Source organism: Toxoplasma gondii, chromosome XII (genome assembly GCF_000006565.2).
Source record: "Toxoplasma gondii ME49 chromosome XII, whole genome shotgun sequence".
Classification (NCBI taxonomy): domain Eukaryota; phylum Apicomplexa; class Conoidasida; order Eucoccidiorida; family Sarcocystidae; genus Toxoplasma; species Toxoplasma gondii.
In genome coordinates this window covers 4173157-4192668 of record NC_031480.1, presented here as the reverse complement: position 1 = coordinate 4192668, position 19512 = coordinate 4173157, and the positions used below count along the sequence as shown (strand labels likewise).

Genomic DNA, 19512 nt, shown 5'->3' with positions numbered 1-19512 from the left:
GGGACGCATTTGCTTCTTCGTCAACGGGCGACCGATATACAACCGTCCAGCGGATGACAGATTAGCATAACGGTCTGCAGAATTGGGCTCCATCAAGACGCACTTAGCATGCTGACAGGCTAGTGACACACACTCCGGCCCCACTTCCCTTCACAGTTGGCCACTCTGGAAATACGCACCCCTGCCTCCAGCGGGCCTTCAGATACGATGCCGCTTGGGGACGTTCACGCACGGAACGGTGTCGTCCTTTCGACCCATCAAGAACGCGTTTCAAGAACGGCCGCCCTTTTTCCTCTCTTTTGGCTTTGTCGTCAGTGTCGTATCGGCGCTCGCGCTAAGCAAAAAAGGCAGCGCATGCACCAACAGCGCCCCGTTTTCACGAGTACTTTACCTCGCAGACGCCAGAAGACCGCAAAGACCGCCCTGACAACTGCACGACATCGGACCACGCTTTTTGCCTTTGTGTCTCTTTCGATCGGAGTTCTTGGTTTCTTCAGCTGTCCCCTCTCGTCCGGGTGTTTCGACCTTTCGGTTCCCTTTTCCCAAAGTGCCTTCTCACACCGGTCGCCTCTCGTCTTCGTGTCTTCCCGTCGTGTGTACATAATAGCCGCCACTGGTGGCCACCATCGGCGGGCATTCGGGTCGCAGCGAGCGAAACAAATACGCGAATCCATATCTTAAATAGACATTTTGCACAGGTAAAGATGTCGATCCACATCTGGCCTACACAGCTGCGACATAAACAAGAGTTCACGCCTCGGCAAGCCTATGCGCAACGAAGAAACTCTTTCTGCGAGAGAGCAGGCCGTGCGCTGGCGACCTGGCAAGAGGCAACGGTGTGCGTGGCCTTGTTTGAGGGAAGATGCAAATACCACGCCACAGATCTTCGCAAGCATCATACACACGCGCAACTGTACATACACCCCAATTCTGCCCAAATGGATACACAAAAAGGCGAGTTTGGCAGGCACGGATACCGTCGTGAAGAGAGAAGCAGCAGGGTGTCGAGGCGTGTGTCTCCGTTCCCCGCGCTGTCACTCTCCGTCGCCGCGGGTCACTTTGTTCGCGGGGTAAAACTACATTTGATAAATGCAGACTCAAAAAATTGTGTGATCAGAGGCGCCAAGAAACGGCGACCTATCCACACATGTAGGACATCCCAACTTTCGTTTGCTGTCGGTTCGCTTTGAGCATCGGTCGTTTGTGTTTCACGTGCGTCCCTCTCTTCGCGAATCGCAGACACTCGCCTTCCCGTCCACCTCTCTGTGCTCGTGCATCTCCACTCCAGACCCCCGTTTCCAGATAGCCGTTCCTCACACCAAAAACTAGCATTTCCTTGTAGCATGCACTGCTCTCGCCTTTCACCTCCTCCCCCACCCCTCCCCCCACCCTCCCGTTTCATTCTTCTTTCCATACCTCTATCCTCTTTGACTCATCCACACATGCGGCGGTGCGTCTACGCAACGGTCAACGCAAAGAGAGGACAAACAGCACGAAGACCGACGATACTGGGCTTCCGTTTCCGTTCCATGGACCTTAATCAAAACTCCGCATATTCTATCCACAGCTCCCTTCTTCCCCAGCACAGACAGACTTCCTCTTTTCGCACGGCCTTCTGTCTCTTGCTCTTATTTTGCCGCAACGTCCGTCTCCTTCGCCTCGCGCTGGTGTCTCCTGTTCTTCTCCCATCGCGCCTCCTACACGCCTCCTCCCGTTCACCGCCTTCCTCTTCCCAGGCCTCTGCGGCCTCGGCCCCGCCCCCGGCCGCCTCGCCCACGGCCGCCGCCCGGCGCAGCGCCACTCTCGCCTTCTTCGCCGTCTTCCTTAAGGACGACGAGCTCGTACTCGGTTGCAGACATGTCGCGCGCGCTGTTCACAGTGAAATTGAAGCTCTCCTTCTCCGCCTCGGGGATGTCAGAGCTGAAGACGCATATCCAGCCACCACGCATTGGAACGAGAGAACTTCGGGGATCCCGAAAAGCCAAAACACACCTGCGTTCCACTGCACCCTGTCGAGCGAAACCGTCAATGTCTGTACCACACAACGCGTACACCTACGGAGAGTCAACTACAGGTGTAGAACTCAGAGACAAAAAAGGATGCAATCCAACAGACAGGTGTATCTGTGATGATAAACGTGGACAGAGAGAGACACACATATACCGATTTGGATATACTGTCAAAAAGACGCAAGTGGCGACACATGCATCTATGCATATTTAAGTATATGCAACACTATACACCACTATACATATACACACATCTATATTGTCTACTATGTGAAGATAAACGCAAGTGATCACAGATGTGCATGCAAAATATTTAGATAGCTCGGCCAGAAGCGATTCCTTATTAAACGAGAGGCGTCACCCTCAAGGGGAGAAACTGTTCGTCGCCTACATGATTTTTCCCCAGCGATCGACGACGAGCTTCATATGTCCCTCCTCCATGCTGATCAGCCCGTTGCGGATCAGCAACGGTGTGCCTTCGACGTCAGGCAGTTCCATCTGCTGGTCCACCAGCCTGTGTGAAGGTAAAGCGCATGGAAGGAAATACCTCAAAAAAAAATGTTCCTTCCTTGAAAGAGGCAAAACAAACTTTGCTTGCAACAAACGCCCTCCCCTCGCTAGTGCCTCTGACCAAGTACCGCTTCGTGTTCCCTATTACATAAACTGACTGCCAGTGTATCCGTTCAAACATGAACTACAGCCAGAACATGTCCACCGGCGGGGAAGAAAAAGAGATCGATACACCTTGAGACAGAACGATGAAGAGAGAATCCAGTTCGCACGCAGACACAAATAAAGCGTTTAGCTTTGAATGTGTCTGGCAGAAAGATACGCGTTCCAAACACTTACTTGAGTGTAATGACAGCGCTTTCGTCGCCAACCACCATGTGCCCCTCCCGGCTTGTCCTGCCACTGGGGAATGTCCGGTCGCGCTGCAGAGCGAGATCATGCCGTGAGAAATTTGGGAAACATACAAGTGAGAAAGCCCCGATAAACGGAAGGTTTTTAGACTCAATTTGCTTGCATCACATGCATTCCCCCCATATATCCACATGTGTATCGATGTGCATAGTTTCTTTTATCTATCTATCTATCTATATATATATATATATACATCTACATTTCCATACACATGTATATATATATATATATATGCATATCTGTAGATATCTCCAGGAAGCCTTTTGATTGGCAGCCGAATTGCTTGCTTAATCAACGAAACCTAGTAAACCGGGCACCGCAGCTACTCGAGTGACACCATCCGCCGTTTGTGCCCGGATGAAGCGTCTCTCTTCGGCCTGTGCCTCCCAGCTCGCTGTGTCTCCCGCCCAACACACCGCGTGACATCTTGTTTCCTTTTCTCCAGCAACACTGCTTCCGCAATTCCTTTCTCTTTCTGTTGACGCACATCGACGACTTTGGGGGAGACGACTTTGACACGGAGGTTGAGGCCTTTCGAGGTCGGTTCGAGGTCCTGGACGCTCTTGAACGTCGCAGCAGCTTTCTGAACGGGTCTGCTCGTCTTGGCTTCTTCGCTGCTCTCAGCCAAAGGATTTCTGTACTTCGGCATCAGGCGGTGGTAGCGAAGCTCGTGGACTAAAAACAAAGCACTCACTGCGGGTGCGTCCGCCACGAGCCCCCAGGCGTCGCCCAACTGCACTAGACTGTAAACACAGGACAAGTGAAACTTGTCATTTTCACTGTGCATGCACGCATCGACAGGCTCCCAAAAAAAGCGCACAAACAATTGTGCCACAAAGATGTCTCTTCCATATATACGGAGGAAAAATGAAGAGCAGCTCGTCGAGAGAAATGCATGCATCTCGGGTGTCTGCAGCAGAGAAAGGCATGCTGGCTGCTGCAGCGCTCTCCACAAACAGAGTGTCTCACATTCACATTTAAAACCTACACACATATACATATACACAGTATACATACATATATATATATACATATATACATATATATATACATATATATATATATACATATATATATATATATACATATACATATACATATATATATATATATATATATATACTGACACACACACATGTTGAGAGTGAGAGAATATGTGGTGTGTCTCTGACCTGAGTTGGACTCCAGACTGGCCAGGTTTGTGTGTGGTCACTTCGGGTGTTTGTTTGCCTCTTCTGCGGAGGCGGCCGACACGAGCTTCGATGCCTGCCATTGTCTCCGGAGAAACGTTCGCGCGGTACAGGTAGAGCTCGACGCGCTCGCCTCCGGAGAGACCGACGGCGACATGGGGACTTTTCTCTTGACTCGCGTTGTTCGCCTTGCCGTCGTGCGAGAGAGAGGCGAAGGAGAGATCCCCGCCGAGGGCCAGGCCGCCGCCCCCGAAGGTGACTTGCGTGAGGTTCACAAGATTTTTCTCGTAGATCGTTGCCTCCAGCTGTCGTTCTACCTCCTCGGCTGCAGGTCCGACGAAGCGGCCAGTCTCCGCCTCGAACTCGCCCTCGGGAAGCTCGAGAGTATCGGCCAGACCCACTGACAAATTCGGCTTCTTCACAAACAGGCACATGTCTGTTCGCGTCTCTGTGTTCCGCAGTAGCACCAGCACTGCGCGACGCTGCGGCCGTAGATACACCGGCCCCGAAAAGACCTCACCCTCCTTGTCTGCTGCCTCCACGACTGTTGAGGGGAAAAACAGAGAAGCAAGAGAAGAGAGCAGAAACGAGAAGAAAGCGAAGAAATGGGAGGAGCGTCCAGAAAATGATAGACGGAGAAGGAGTGAAAGGAGACGCGGAAAGGAATAGAAGAAAAGGACTGAAAGGAAGAGCCGAAGAGGGCGTGAGAGACTTTGAAAGAACGGACAGACTGGAAAGGGGACATCGAAGAGATACGGAGAGAGAAATGAGACGGAGACCAAGCGCGTACGCACCAACACACACACACACAACCACAGAAGAGAAATGATCTGATTCAACCAACGATCCACTCAGGGACAAACAAAAATACGCCCATTAATCTGTCGTGATCAAACATTCACATACATGCATATAAATACACCGATAGTAACGCCCATGCATCCTTCCGTCAAAGCTACCTATTTCGATTTGTAGACATCCATGTATAAATGCATGCAGGAGACTCACGCATGGCCACAGAAGTGAGTTTTTCTTCTCCGGAAGATTTGCAGTGTTGCGAGCTCTCAAGCGCCACACGCAGGAGACGGAGACGATCCGCGGTGGCGTAGACAGACAGCCAATCCTGAAACATGCGGCTGCTGAAAATCCTTTCCCAGTCTGCCTGAGAAATCGAACTGGGAGTCCCACAGATTGACACGCAAACGCAAACGATTTACGCGAAGCGAGTACAACTGTACACTGTGATACATGTTTTTCCTACACATTTACACATAGATCTACTTACCACCATAAATGTATATACATATGTCTATATCTGTAGATACGGTAGTGAGGGAGGTGAAACAAAAGGATGTGAGGGAACCGAAATGCCAAGAACGCTTTGACGAACACGGAGGTGCGTTTCTATGCTGCATGTCATTAGTTTTCGCAGAGAGAGGAAGCGACAGCAAACGCAGCGAGGGATGAAAGAAGACACCGGAGAAGGAAGAGAAGATGAAAGATCTGCTGCAGGACAGAAACATGAAACACTCTGCCCACCTGGGAAGGTCGACGCGAACTTTACATTCGCCATGGCTCTGCGTGGTGAGGGAAAATCCAACACCCTCTTCCTTGGGGAACAGTGTGGCGACTGTCATCTGTGAAAAAACAAACATTGCATGTCTCTGCATACACATGAGCGACAGGTCTGACGGCTGCAGCTTCGGGGGTCGAAGGCAAGGCGGATGTCGCTCCCGCGCGTTCTGCCGAAAAACAGAAAGACTCTGAAATGGGCTCCGCGAGGTGTACGTACACCGCATACGTGACGACAAAGGACCGACCTTACCTTGGCGAGCTAGCAGTGATAAGACTTGGGAAGTTGCGAGTGCGATAAAGCAGGACGTCTTTGGAGCTGTCTCTACACTCGCCTTCGCCTGAAGAGGGCAACACACACGAGCGAGTACAGAAACTCAGATGGAGGCGCGCATTGCTATTCAAGTGACACAAAGACAGCACGAGGGAAATTTTACGAACGGCAAGCTTTGTGGGGTCGAAAAAAAGATGGAAAAACACAAACACCACACACTAGGTGAGGGGCATGACGCTGAAACGCAGGGAATATACGTGACAAGGAAAAGCGGAAACGTGAAAGAGAAGGAAAAGCGCAGGAACGTTTGCGGAGCAGAGGAAGAGAAATACAACGAACTCGAAAGGTTCTCCACAGACGGCAACACCGAGAGAAACGCGACCACAGAAGAACGATGACGCACGACCTCAAAAGGTGTGTAGTCTTCTTGTTCCTCTGGAGAAACAAAGCGAGACTCCTCACAGAAAGTGAACAAGAGAAACCAGAGTATGCAACAGAGCGACCCTCGTCAGCATCCGAGACAAGGAAGTAGCTGAGGGCGGACCTACGACACCGCGGACCAGAGTGAGGAACCTAGGATACTGAATAGGCGTACAGTTTTAGGAGAAAGAGAAAACCAAAAAGGAAGACGAACGCGAAGAAAAGTGAGCCGCAACTCATGAACACCACAACCGCGGACGCGCGACGGGGAAGCTAAAGAAGAAAAACGTTTTCAGGGATGCGTACGACGCTCTACCGCCACATACGAAATATAGAAGAGACCTAGAGAAAAGAAAGGTAGGCTACGAGGCGGAGAAAAGCAGGGAGAAACGCGGGTGCAGAGAAACGCGACGGGGAGCGCCAGGGTGAAGGCAAAGGAAAGGTTTTCGAGGTGACGGGAAGACCGGGCACACAGCTTGAAATGAATGTCAGTCCGACATGAAGCATTTAAATCTTCCGTGAGAGGCACCTGGAAGTGGAAGCTTGTAAGTCCTACCAGAAGCACACGATGCTAGATTTCATGCATGTGTTGAGAAAAAACGCAACCGCAGAGAAATGCAAAGAACCACGGCCCTGAGGGCCTCGAGCGGTGGACGCTGTGAGCCAAGGACCAGTTAGCTTGAACTGAAGGTTCCAGAAGGAACAGACAACACCGAGAGGCGGGCATATATATGAATCTGAGTTGGCATTTGCTGAGAAACACGGGGAAAGAGGGAGAAGAGACGACCAGGTGACTCTGTTTTGGCTTTTTGCCACCGGCGAGAGACTCTCACAGGGACAGGTAGAAAAAGCGGCACAAGCGATTCACATAGAACGACCGAATTTGAAGCCACGAGAGCGAAACAGAAAGGAACATGTGGAGAGAGGAGGAACGACGGTGAACACTTTCTACTTTCCGGAAAAGTTTCTGCTGTCCCTCTACGTTTTTCGCTGCTCTACTCCCAAGTCTTCAAATGCGGTTTCGCTACTGCACCACGGAAGATCCGCACCCGAACAGCATCGGAGAAATGCGAACTGCGCGACAGAACAGACAACAGCGATTCATTCCCCTCTGGGGAAAAAGAGGCGTCGCTTAAGCGAGAGCGTGGAACACCGTATAGACAGTGAGCATTCCTTCCTGTCTCGCTCGCTGGGGCGGCAGAGAACGCGAACTCGGCCGCGTGCGGCATTTGACGGAAGGAATGGTTGCACTTTTGGCCTTAAAAACGGACTTTCTCAGCGGGAAAGCAGCACAAGAGACAAACGCTTCACACCGTGAGGTGACACCTTTGGATCACGGAATCGCGGCAGATGTGCGACCTGGATGCAGGGGCAAAAAGCGTTGATTTGCTCTCGCACCTGAAGAAGACTGCCTTTCCGCATTCAAATCCAAGGCAGGTTTTTACACAGACACACAAACGGCACTCTTTCGCGTGTAGGGACCACAAAAACGCGAGTGAGAGGAAGCGGTGTGCCGCAGACGAAGGCTGCCACACGGGGGAAGCGAGCGGAACTTACTTGGACAAAGGCGACGCGAGGTTGCGAAAGGAGAGAGAAAGAGGAGAAAACGGGAAAAAAGGTGGAGTGTCGTTGAGGGAGGGAAGCCGAACCCCTTTGTCTGGCTGCACTGCGTGCGGACGCGAGAAACAGAGAGCGCAAAACCCAAAGGGGCGAGAGGCACACCAGCCTGAGTCACTGCCTGTTTTTTCCGCCCGGACTCTGTGGACCAAGATCACAGGTCTTGATGAGGACTTGAGATGGCGCGCGTTTCCAAACTGCCGACGGACTCACACACACCAAACCAAAGTAAACTGCAGACAAAAACGCGCCTCGACGGTAGAAAGTGCCAAAAAACTCGGGAAAGGAACAGGAAACGTCTCAAACTTGGCGATCCGCGGCGCACGCGGCAAAAACCATTCCGTTCCGCTTGCGCGATTGGCGGCAACGAGCACACACGGGCAGGATCGGGTCGAGAACGATAGAGGAACGCGTTTGAAGGCGCGAAAGCACGAAACAGCGTCAAAAGTGCTCCTCGGCAAGGCTTGATTGCTCATACTGCACGGTCTCGGCACACTCGCCAAAAAACGCCAGCAATTCTCCGTTCCAACATGGTCAAGGCGTCGAAAAACGTGCGAACATATTCGGATAGCCTGCGAAAGACGACAGCACTGACTCGACCACGTACGCGCTTTCCAGGAAAAAAAACGGAACCGTAGAAACCACCCCGAAACCACGTCAACATCCAGGGGTCTCTGGCCGTGGGTTTCGAACCGTTCCCGACCTGTACAGGTCTTTCGAGAAACGCACAGGCTGTCGCAATTACGCGAATCGACAACTTGAAGAAACAGTTTTCACTGCATGGATGACGGAGAAACTTCACAGGCGGTCCTGAACGTTCAGAACCGGTGTGCCGGGAAATCCGAACCGTTGATGCACTTTTGTCCGTTAGGAGTGCGACGAAAGACGACTCCTTTGAAGGGTGGACGGCATGTCGCGGAAGTCGGACACAGAAAACGAGAGTGACCCTATTAAGTAGGAAAGAACTAACGAGAATGGGGGGAAACCAGCTTTCCTCAGCTTCGCTTGTGTACCTGCCACTGGTGCTGAAGTGTGCGTACACATCGATCCTAGAGCAATAATGTAAAGGTTGACGGGCGCCCGAGGGAAAAATGCAGATCCTGCATTTCTCGCACAACGAGGGAGTCAGATACGAATCAGATGGCTCACCATCTGTGAATGAACGACGAGTGGACGTGAAGAGAAGCAAGTCTCACTCTGGTTGAATGTGCAAATTTGAGGAACTGAACACGACACAGCTGCATTAACGTTCACGGCATTCACAGCGACGATGGAGGCACGACAGGGATGGCGTTGGGGGATCGTTATTTCTCGTTGGACAAAGGAAACAACGGGACTAATAACAGACTGTGTCACAGGAAAGCAGCGGGAAGTGTATCCAGGAGGTAATCGGTTCCCCCGGTAAGACAGTGAGAGGCACGAGAATGCCTACAGATCGCCCATAAAATCAAGCATGCAAACCTATTAAAGCAAACGGGGTCGCCTGCGCATAAAAAGCGTCGTCCGACTCGAGATTCCATGGCACTTGCGGAGTCGAGAGTGAGTGTATATGCATTTCCATGACAGAAGTCGTTTCCCTACGGAGGAATGTATATGATCATTGGATGGGCGATGCATCCGCCCGTGAAAATATGGGGAGAGCTACCACGCATATCCTCTCTCTCTAACGTTTACGATCTGACATAGTTGTGCTTCAGTGGTTTGACCTACAAAAACAAGAACTTATGCCGCTGCTAAAAGGCGCTTCCGACCTTTGTCTTCTCCTCCCTATTTGGAGCAGAGGCAACTGGCACTGCTTTCAGTCTGAGATACACGAGTTGCTTCTACGGCGGCGAACGACGCGCGCGAATCTGAGTCAAGTTTGTCCGCTGCTCCTCTGCAGACTTCACGTCCGCTTTCATCCGCCTCACTTGTCCCTCGTCGACAACACAAACTGACGATACGGTTTGAACTTATCAAAAGTCTGAAACCGAGACCGCGACCTCGGTAGCCGAGCCACGGTCGTGAAAGCACTCGGGAACAGTCGAAACACAGCGAAAGAACCGAATTCGTCTCAGATGCAGTGCCGCTCGCACGCCTCTCTTTCGCCATGTCTAGTTGCACAGTCCGAGTAGTAGCAAACCAAGAAGCGAAAAACAGAAACACAGCAACTTGCATCAACGCCATCGAGTGTAAAACCCCACCCATGTGGCGTCTCCGCAACAGCCTCCTTCTTCCACAAAAAAATCAAGGCCGCACACCCGACAACGCCCGACCAGAAAAATGCATCCATGGCACACATCCAGACATACACAGGAAAACAAAACGCATCGTACCCTAACAAATACATACATATATAAATATATATATATATATATATATATATGTACATACTTATATATATATATATATATAGGGATCGGTGTGTGCAAGCGTCCTTGTACATGCCTGCATTGTTTCGCTTGCCATCCTTCTCGTTTCCCATCTACAGAATTTCAGACATGTTGCGGTACGAATCTTGAATCTGCAAACGAGGAGTCAAATTCGGCATTGCCTCGAACGTTCGCTTCTGGCTCTGTGAGATCAACTTTTCTCTACTGCAGTCGAGTTCCCTCTTCACCATCTGGGGGCAACACTGCCCCTTTCTTCTCTCGAGGCTTCCCTCATGGTTCCCTGATCTCCGACGCTCAAGGCGCGTCCGGCACTGTTTTCTTGGCTAAGCGGCGAGTACGCGTCTCCAGCGGAGCCAGCGGGGGGGAAACACAAAACAGAGTTCCAGTCGACAGAGCGTGGCTGGCGGTCTCGTCTTCCATCTTCCGCTTCCCCGCTGCTCATGTAGGGATCAACAAGGTTTGGGTCTGTTCGCCTCTCCCCCGCTGCGCGGCCTGGCCGAGAAGAGTCGGCATGCGATGCATTTGCAGAGAAAGAGGAGTGAAGCCAGCTGGAGGGAGTGACAAGCGTCTGAGGAGGAGCAGCGTACGAAGTATATGCACCGAGATCCGGCCACTGCAAGCAGCCGGCAGCACCGTGTACCGACATCTCAGATCCTCGAAAGTTCGAGGTGCCTGCAGCTGGTCGCTCCTCGCCCACAACAGGTTGAGCCATCCGCGTCGGATCAGATGGACAGTCCGAGCACGAAGAAGGAGGAAACAAGGAAGCGCAAGCGACCGTGAGAGAAGAAGAGGAGGAAACAGGAAAATCGGGTGACGCACAGGCAGAGACATGGGGAGAAGAAGAGACACGAAAAGCAGAAGAAACAGAAGACGACGGAGAAACGGACGCCCGCACATTCGCCTGGTTGACACCGGGAAAAACCGGAGGCGTATCTCTGCGTGGATGGAGAGAGAGAGAACGGCAAGGCAGTGCTGCCTTTTGCAGATGTCGAGAGCCTCTCCAGTGGCACAACGAGACAGCAGATGGCGAAGATCTCGTGCCTCCCCAAGAGGCCTTCTGTCCCCGTCGCCGAAGCTGAGAGCAGGGACGGTCGGCCATACTAGGCGAAGAAATCGAAGAAGACAGACTGCGCTTCCGGCTCCCTCTAGAGAGCCCGCGGCGCTGTCCATACACCTGAGATCGACCGTGACCGCTGCTTTCAAGCGACTCCCGCGCTTCCTCTCGACGAGAATATGAAGCGACAAACATCTGCCGAGAGACGCCTGTGCCCGCAGTGTCTCCGCCAGGGTCCTCCGTCTCTGCGAGGACCCCAGACCTGTCCGCAACAGCACCCTGAGATGCCGTTGAAACAGACGAGGAAGCAGAGGCAGAAGCAGAGTAAGGCGAAGAAGACGAAGGAGAGAAAGGCTGAGAGTAAACAGAGGGAGACGAAGCGCATGTAGACGAAGAGAAGGCAGACGCAGAAGACGAGACAGAGAAAGAAGAGGACGCAACTGCAGCGGCGGTAGACAAGGACGAAGCAGAGAAAGAAGTCGAAGAAGCAGTCGAAGGAGAAGAGGCAGCAGAGAAGCATGACCGCTTTCGAGACCTCTGGGGTTCCTCTGCATGCGCCGAAGAACTGGTGACACTTGCCGCACATGTCGCGTCGCCATATGGCTGCCCAGAAACGCCGCCTTCCTCGGGATAGACAAAGAAGCAGTTGAAATGAATCGCAGGCTTGGGCAGTCGCTCAAGCAGCTTCGTCGCCGTCTCCTGATCTCGCTCGCAAAGCAGACGACGCAAGGCGCTCTGCTCCGGAAGATCGGCAAGGGAGTAAAACAGATTCACATTGACAGTCTGCTGCAGCGGATTAGCGGCGTCGCCCTTGGAAACGCATGCAGAAGACGAAGGAAGTGAAGAGGAAGCAGGAAAGAAAGGCGAGGAAGAGAACGAAGACGATGGATCCGAGAGCTGGGTAGTTCCACACTGCAGAGGGGTCGGGAAGGGACGCATGGAAGGCCCGCAAGAGGATTCGAGAGACGAGCAAACGGAGGTTGTCGGAAGACACAAGGAGCAAAAGACTGAAGAAAACGGAGACCTCGAGACAGAGGCGGAAGGTGCGCCAGCGGACGACGAGGCGTCTGTACACCCCGCAACAGGAGAGATACACACACACAGCGAGAGCAAAAAACACAAACGAACGAATCGTTCACCTGCGGCCGTTCTTTGTGCTCTTACTCTCCGTCGTTTCTCGCTCTGGCCTCTCAGGGTACCGGAGCTCCTCTTTACTTTCTTTGACATGAAGACGCTGCCTCTCTCCCGCAAAGTGTGGTTGTATCGTCAGCTTCTCGGATTCCGGCTCCCCTCCTACGATTTCATTGGTCGCCGTTTCCTCCCTCTTTGCATGTCTCTCGACATCTGCTGTCTTGAAACGACAGTTGGTCACCAGTGTCTTCCTCTCTCCGTTTCTCACCTCTCCTCGCCTTTTGTCTCGTACATTCCCCTCGCCTATTCTCGTTTCTTGGCTTTTGCGTGCGTCTATCCTCTTTCTTTCTCAAGGGATCTCTGGTTTCTCCTCAACTTACAGTTGATTTCATCTCCATTGGACTCTCGCCTGCCTGCCTGCTGAGAGTCGCCCAGGGCGCCTGCCTCAATGGCCGGTTCGGACGCAGCAGACCCGGGAGGAGGCGCATGCGCTGGCGAGAGAGGACGGCGAAAAAGGGAGACTGTCTGCTGCAGTTGTTCCCGCTGCCTCTTAGAAAAAAGAAACAAATGTTCTGAAATGCACAGCGGAAACACATCCCATCGTCACACCTGAAGATGTCGATATACATATATACATACATATATACATATATATATATATACATACATATATATACATATATATATATATATATTTATGCATGCAGATTGGCTTGTCCACCTCTGTGCATCCGTGTGAAAGTCTATCCACCTCCACATCTCCCGCACCTGTCTATATCAACTTATGTCTCCCTCTGTTCATAATTCTCTTTGTAATGATTTGTGTATATCTACGATGCGTAGACACTAATGCGTCTACATCTATACATATACATATGTATATACAGATATATATATATATATATATATATATACGTAGACATCATTATGTGTGTAGATCTGTTTTTGCGTATGTGACTTCCGCTTTTTCAGTAAGTTTCCTGTGCGCCATGCTGCATTCGATAGTAGAGCGGCGCGCCGTATACGTGGAGGCGGCTTGGGCGCTGCAGAGGCCTGGTGAACAATAGTATACGGACAGGGCAGGTCGAGGCGGTCCTAGGAACCAGGAGTCGGTGTCACAGCGTTTCTCGAGAGCCGGAAGGCGAAGAGGGGAGCCGTCTGTTTGCGCTGTGAGACCGAATACACTCACCTTCCACAGCGCTGCAGATTTCGCGCTTTTCCTCGTCGCTCGCGTCCCAGTGTTTGGAGATGGTGAGGAAGCCGAAGGCGCGGTTGAGGAAGGCCTGGCCCTCAGGGTGGGGCGGTTCCTTGACGGAGAGACACTTGCAAAAGTCGAGGATCTCTCTGAAGACCCTCACTTTCCCCCCTCCACTGTGCGCAGGACCTCGCGTCGTCATGAGGAGCAGCAGTTCGCGCATCTTCTGCGTGACATCTGAAGCTCCGTCGTCCTCGCCTTCCTTGGCTGCTTCTCGCCTCTCAAAAGATGTCTCCTCTTGCTGCCTTCCATCTTCTTCTCTCGGCCTGTCTGAGTCCCCAGGCAAGTCCTCACTCATCGCATCAGGTTCCCCTGTCGCTCTGGCGTCAGCATCTTCTGCTGGATGTGAGCTCTCCGCCTCGTCGTCGCCATTCGCCGCCTTCCCTGGTTGGTGCCGCGTTTCTCGCTGAGGACCGTCCCTCTGCTTCGTCTGCTTCTTCTGCTTCTCGTCTCCTCTCGCAGGTCCTGATCCCCTGTCTCGGCCGTCTGGCGCGCCTGCGGAGGCGCAGGCTCTGTCGCGACCTGTCGGCATGCCAGGGCAGACGCGCGAGGACGCATGCGACGCGCTGGCGGACTCGGGTGCGTGGACGCCGCCTTCGCCGGGCAGGCGCCGGCGTCTCTCGCCTCGCGCTGTCTGTCGCATTTCTCAGGTGAAAGGAACGAAGACCGACCGGCAGTGCTCAGGCCGCGGACTGGCGAAGACGAGCCGGCGAAGACGGGCAACTGCCGAGGAGCCGAGAGTGGGTGGTTTTTCTGTGCAGGTAAGCGCGAAGCGACGGTCGGCTGAGGTCTTTCGACTGCCCGGGGAAGAAGAAGAGAGAGAAGGCCAAGAAGGCCGCAGAGAGTGCCGGCAAGAAAGACGGAAAAACGGGGGAAACCGACGAATCGCCTGGCACAGAGAGCGGGCAGAGAGGCCGGAAGACGAGGGAAGCCACAGACGCACAGAGAGATCTAACAGTACTTCAGACAGAAGAAAAGACATTCCAAAGACAAATCAGAAAGGAGGAGGGGAGCGAAAAGAAAGTGGAAATGATGTAGCGGAGAAGAAGAGGAGTTGGCGAGGAAGAAAACGACGGAAGGCGACGACCGAAACAGAAAACGTAAACAAGAAAACCGAGGGAGACGAGACACTTGACGAAGACTGTGTGCTTGAGATTCCGCGAGAACGTCGTCGGCGGATTCTCGAGGGGATGCCTCTTCTGTCCCCTGGAAACGGTTCCACAAGAAAACGGAAAGTGCATGGAAAAATGCAAAAGTCCAGCTCTCCCTTGGATCGTTTCGGAAACAAATGCGGCGGAAAAGCCGGCAGCCCAAGTGCCAGCCAGCGCTGTTTGGTTTACAGTCACCCAAAGATCCGAGCGGGCAAGAACCCTTGAGGGGGATGAAAAGACACCGCCAGAGCCGACGCAGAGAAACTGGTCCTTTGTTTCGAAGCAATCGAAAGGCTTGAACGATCCGTGAAGAGACGAAAAACCATGGCCTTTTCCGGTGCGATTCTCCTCATTTCGCCAGGTGATACAGCTCGCGGCGCATGCAAGCGGACACAGCGGCTGCATGCAACTGCGACAAGTTGTTTGTGAAGAGTGGAAAACCGGCAGGAAGAAAGAGACCTTTTTCACTCCTATTCTCTTTCGTATTCTCGCCTCTTCTCTCTGCTTACACTTCATACAAGCCTGTTCCGTACCAAGGGGGACATCAGAAGAGGAAGAGGGGCGGTTCGCTCCCGACTCTTTCTTCCCTCCTGTCCATCTCATTCTTCCGTTCTCTTCCTTCTGTTCCTTCCTTTCTTCGCTTTCTTCGCTTTCTTCTCTTTCTTCTCTTTCTGCCTTCTTTGCCTTTCTGTTGCCCGTTTCATCTAGCGTTCCTTTCTCTACCTCTCCCCTTTCCTTCGTTCCGCCGTTTTCTCTTCTTGTCGACTTTTTTCTCGCAGGAGTGCCTTCTCATCTGATCAAGCAACCTACGATGTCACTTCAGAGCGTTTTCCTAGAATGGCTATAAAACTCCGTCTTCCTGTCCACTCTCCAGTCTTGTTTTGCGCTGGTGGTTTGCCCTCTCCCTGTCTCACTGGCTCTGTTCTTCGAAGCACCCACAAGAGACATCCAGGCCAGGCCCGGTGTACGTACACCGGAGATACACCTCCTGTTCTCAACACCATGTAGACTCTCCAAGCTGCAATATCGTCCTTTCGCGTCTCCTTCTTCTCTTCTACCAGATCTGTTTTTTCACGGCTTCGTTCCCCAGTGTCCTCTCTCGCCTTCTTTTTGTTCCATACTCCATCTTCTTCCGTCTTCTTCCGTCTTCTTCCGTCTTCTTCCGTCTTCTTCCGTCTTCTTCTGCTCCTGACTTCTTCTTCGCGTTCTGCTTCTTCGCCTTCTTGGTGCCTCTTCTCTTCCTCTGTGGTTTCGCTTCGCTTTCTTCTTCTTCTTCTTCTTCTTCTTCTTCTTCTTCTGCTCTCCACCACCTTTTCGTTCACACGCCTTCCTTCGTCGCGTTGTCAGTTTTTTTCGGTCTTTTGTCTCTCCGCGCTGCTTCTTCCCAACGATCTCTTGAGTTCCTTGTCGCTTCTCGCGGAAAGGATGTCCTGTCACCGTCACGTCTTTCGAGCCGCGCCGGCGGCTGTCTTTGCCTCAGTGCAACGCTGGGGGAGACGAAACAATGTCCACAAGCTCACGCTCCTTGTCCAGACCTACGAAAAACCTTGTGTCAAAAGGACAAGAATAGCCGAAGAGAAGGCCTACTATCCCCGGTGGTTCTATCTCCGATACGCCACAGAAGTCATCAGATACTCCCTTAAACAGTAAGGAACGTCTCTAAACATCTACGTACAGACTTACCTATATTCATACACACACACGAAGGCATGCATCTATGTATCTATGCAAGCATCTATGTATCTATGCAAGCATCTATGTATCTCTGTATGTATCTATCTATCTAGAGATGCAGATAGTTGCTGTTTTACACCTTCAGAACTCATGCATGGCATTGGATTTAGCTGTGACGGTCCTTCAAGGTGCGTGTATTTATCGTTCCACGCTCCCTCATGTTTCTCTTTTGTTTCTGTCTCGATGCATGCGAACGCCGCGTCAGGCTTCGCCCACCGAAGCAGGATGTCTGTCCGTCTGCCCTGCATGCGCATGGGGGTGGGTCGGGGGTGTGCCTTTGTGCCGTCTTCCTCTGTTTCCCCTGACGCGTTTCAGACGGCTCGACGTTCCAGAACGGATTGCAGACATCTCGAAACATGCACCTGGTTGAACGTCATGAAGTGATCAGGCCCGCACGATCGGCCCATCGTGCATGCAGATCCGAGCATGTCTCTTCACGACCACACACGCCCCCTCCCTGTGTCTCCCCGCCTCGCGCAGGCTCACAGAACAAACAGACATTTACTCACAAGTTTGCGTCTTTGAAGGCCGTTCTCTCGTTGCGTGTGCCATGCGGTTGGAAACCATATCTGGAACCTTGGCGCGGCCTTTTTGCACCTTCGGCTTTGTCTCAGCCACCTGCGCCTGGGCCAAGCGCTCGACCCAAACGACGACCAGCGCCTCGATGCGGTGAAGCCGCTGCGTCTGCCGTCGAGTGAAGAGCGGCGACAACATCTGCGACACATGGAGGACGCACTGGCGCTTCTGCACCAACAGGTGATGGAGATGGACGCGGTTTGCGCTGTCACCGGGGCGAAGGTACGCGAAAGGTTGAGGGCCGCGCGGCAGGCGTTGGCTGCCTTCGCCGGGGGTCGTGACTCTTCTCGCCAGTTGCAGAGTTTCTCTCGCCTTGAGACGAACAGCCCGCGACGCGCGGAGCGGACCGCCGCTGTATCGACTGACCAACTGAAGCGGCGGTGGACGCGTACACCTCGCCTGTGCTTCTCCGTCTACCTACACAAGCGTAGTCGTATGCCTCTAACGGTCATACACGTCTCCTGATGGAAATAGAGAAACAGATGCACATATATATCTATATACATATATATATATATATACATATATATACATATATATATATATATACATATATATATATATATATATATATATTTGTATGTATGTAATGAGTGTGTGCGACGTGGCTTCAGTCTGGACATTTGCTTCCGCTGCATGCATGTCTGAGCACGCTCGCGCATTTGTGTACGTGGAAAACAGAAGGTAGAATCCGTAGAGGCTCCATGGATATCGGGATCCCTCAGTCCATGGTTTTTCCTCTTGTTTTCCTTGATTGCCGTTGTTACGCCCCCTTCGTCTTTCCTTTGTGCTGACTATGCATCTGCCCACTTGTGCTGCGCGCGTCCTCACTTTCTTTCCGCTGCAATCTCCTTCTGCCCTTGTCGCGTTGCCTGCATTCCTCGACGACTCTCTTTCTCCGACACACACAGTCGACCTGAGTTCGATATGCCCCAACGTTCTCACTCTCCGTCCTTTGGCGCCGTTCCGCAGCCGCTCTGCCCCAGGCCCTCTGCGTCTCGCTTCCTCTGCTTTTTGTCTCTTTCTAGAAGTCGGCGGCGGCTCGAGATCCTCTCCATGTGTCAGCGGCGGATATCCTCGCAGAAGTCGAGCGATCTCAAGGCCGGCTGTTGTCTCTCCCTGCGTTTCTCCGTCGCTTCTATCGACCGAGCGGGGGCGGTCACTCATGGTCAGTTAACGAACTGCGAATTCTCCACCTTCGCCTCACGCGCTTTGTCAAGCTCGTGCTGGACATACACTCCACGCGCGAGCTCCTCGCGCTCGAGGAGGGCAAACACGCGCGGTGGGGAAAGAGTCTTTCCGAGGAAGAACTGGGGAAACTCTTCGATGCGAAGCGCTTAGACCTCCCCGCGTGAGCAGCCAAACGCGTGCGAGAGAGAGGAGAATCAGGGAGCCTTTTTTTTAACGCGCCTCACAGGGGAGACAGGCCGCAAGACGACGCCTGGGGAGGGGGGGGGAGGGGGGAGGGTAGGAGAGGTGAACGGCAAGAGCAGGAGCGCGAGAAGGAGGACAGAGGGCGCGTTCACCTGCGAAGCGTTGGGGACGAGTGACGACTTGGTTTTTTCGAGAGATAGGAGTCCCCCGGTTAAATGCCGGTCCACGTTTCGTTTCCTACAGAAGGCAGGCAGATGGGCGGGCGGGTACGAAGGAGAGAAGCGAGGAGACCAGGTCGTCTGCCTTTCCCCTTTTGTGTCGCCGTCAGGCGGGTGTCGATTCCCAGTCGCACAAGTTGTCCTGCAGTGTCTTTTCTCCGCCTCGTCGTCTTTCTCCTGTTCTTTCCTTTACGTACTCTCCTTCGTAGTTCTCTACACTTTGTCCTTTCCTGCTTCTTGCTGTCTCAGTTCCTTCCTCTTCCTTCATTCTTGCGCAGGGTCTCCCCACTTTCGCCCTGTCGACTCCGCGCAAAACCTGTGAAGTCTGGAAGGCGTTTTCCAGCGTCTGTGTTGGAATCACGGCGCATGTTATATATATATATATATATATATATATATATATATATGAGTGTATATGTAAACGCATGCATTTATGTGCGTATATATATATATATATATGTATATGAAGAAGAAACTGGAAATCGTTTCAAGATCGTTTCTTTGTATCGGCAGCCAGTCGGCGCTTGCGTTTGGCCGCCACACACCAACTGCCCTCTTCACAGCGCGACCGTCGCTGCGACTCCCGACGCTTGGATTGTGTTCGCAGATTCTGTAGCTTTTCAGTTTCTCCACCATGTTTCTGA

The 19512-nt window shown here is 52.5% G+C and overlaps 3 protein-coding genes across 3 annotated transcripts; 1 reads left to right on the top strand and 2 right to left on the bottom strand.

Moving 5' to 3' along the window:
- Positions 1-1715: 1715 nt before the first annotated feature.
- On the bottom strand, positions 1716-7987 carry TGME49_248810 (nuclear factor NF7; the record flags this gene model as incomplete). Its single annotated transcript, XM_002367186.1, has 9 exons — positions 7944-7987; positions 5946-6033; positions 5660-5757; positions 5129-5295; positions 4103-4664; positions 3418-3673; positions 2859-2941; positions 2401-2523; positions 1716-1920 (listed from the first exon to the last, which is right to left on the bottom strand). Exons 3-9 carry the CDS (start codon positions 5755-5757, stop codon positions 1716-1718), a joined length of 1494 nt encoding a protein of 497 aa, XP_002367227.1. The 5' UTR covers positions 5946-6033; positions 7944-7987.
- Positions 7988-9936: 1949 nt separating this feature from the next.
- On the bottom strand, positions 9937-15239 carry TGME49_248800 (hypothetical protein). Its single transcript, XM_018780879.1, has 3 exons — positions 13750-15239; positions 12941-13132; positions 9937-12496 (listed from the first exon to the last, which is right to left on the bottom strand). Exons 1-3 carry the CDS (start codon positions 14456-14458, stop codon positions 10599-10601), a joined length of 2799 nt encoding a protein of 932 aa, XP_018635017.1. The 5' UTR covers positions 14459-15239; the 3' UTR covers positions 9937-10598.
- A 204-nt stretch (positions 15240-15443) lies between these two features.
- TGME49_248790 (hypothetical protein) lies at positions 15444-19242 on the top strand. The gene is made up of 3 exons (XM_002367184.2): positions 15444-16612; positions 17315-17498; positions 18305-19242. Exons 1-3 carry the CDS (start codon positions 16392-16394, stop codon positions 18629-18631), a joined length of 732 nt encoding a protein of 243 aa, XP_002367225.1. The 5' UTR covers positions 15444-16391; the 3' UTR covers positions 18632-19242.
- The last annotated feature ends 270 nt before the right edge of the window (positions 19243-19512 follow it).

Coding starts and splice junctions, on each gene's coding strand:
- TGME49_248800 (XM_018780879.1), bottom strand. CDS start 14,458: ATGCGACAGACAGCGCGAGGCGAGAGACGCCGGCGCCTGCCCGGCGAA. Junction 13,133..13,749: donor AATCTGCAGCGCTGTGGAAG/GTGAGTGTATTC, acceptor TGTGCATTTCAG/AACATTTGTTTCTTTTTTCT. Junction 12,497..12,940: donor CAATGGAGATGAAATCAACT/GTAAGTTGAGGA, acceptor CGGGGTGTACAG/ACGCCTCGTCGTCCGCTGGC.
- TGME49_248790 (XM_002367184.2), top strand. CDS start 16,392: ATGTCCTGTCACCGTCACGTCTTTCGAGCCGCGCCGGCGGCTGTCTTT. Junction 16,613..17,314: donor ATCAGATACTCCCTTAAACA/GTAAGGAACGTC, acceptor GCTTTGTCTCAG/CCACCTGCGCCTGGGCCAAG. Junction 17,499..18,304: donor GCGCTGTCACCGGGGCGAAG/GTACGCGAAAGG, acceptor GTCTCTTTCTAG/AAGTCGGCGGCGGCTCGAGA.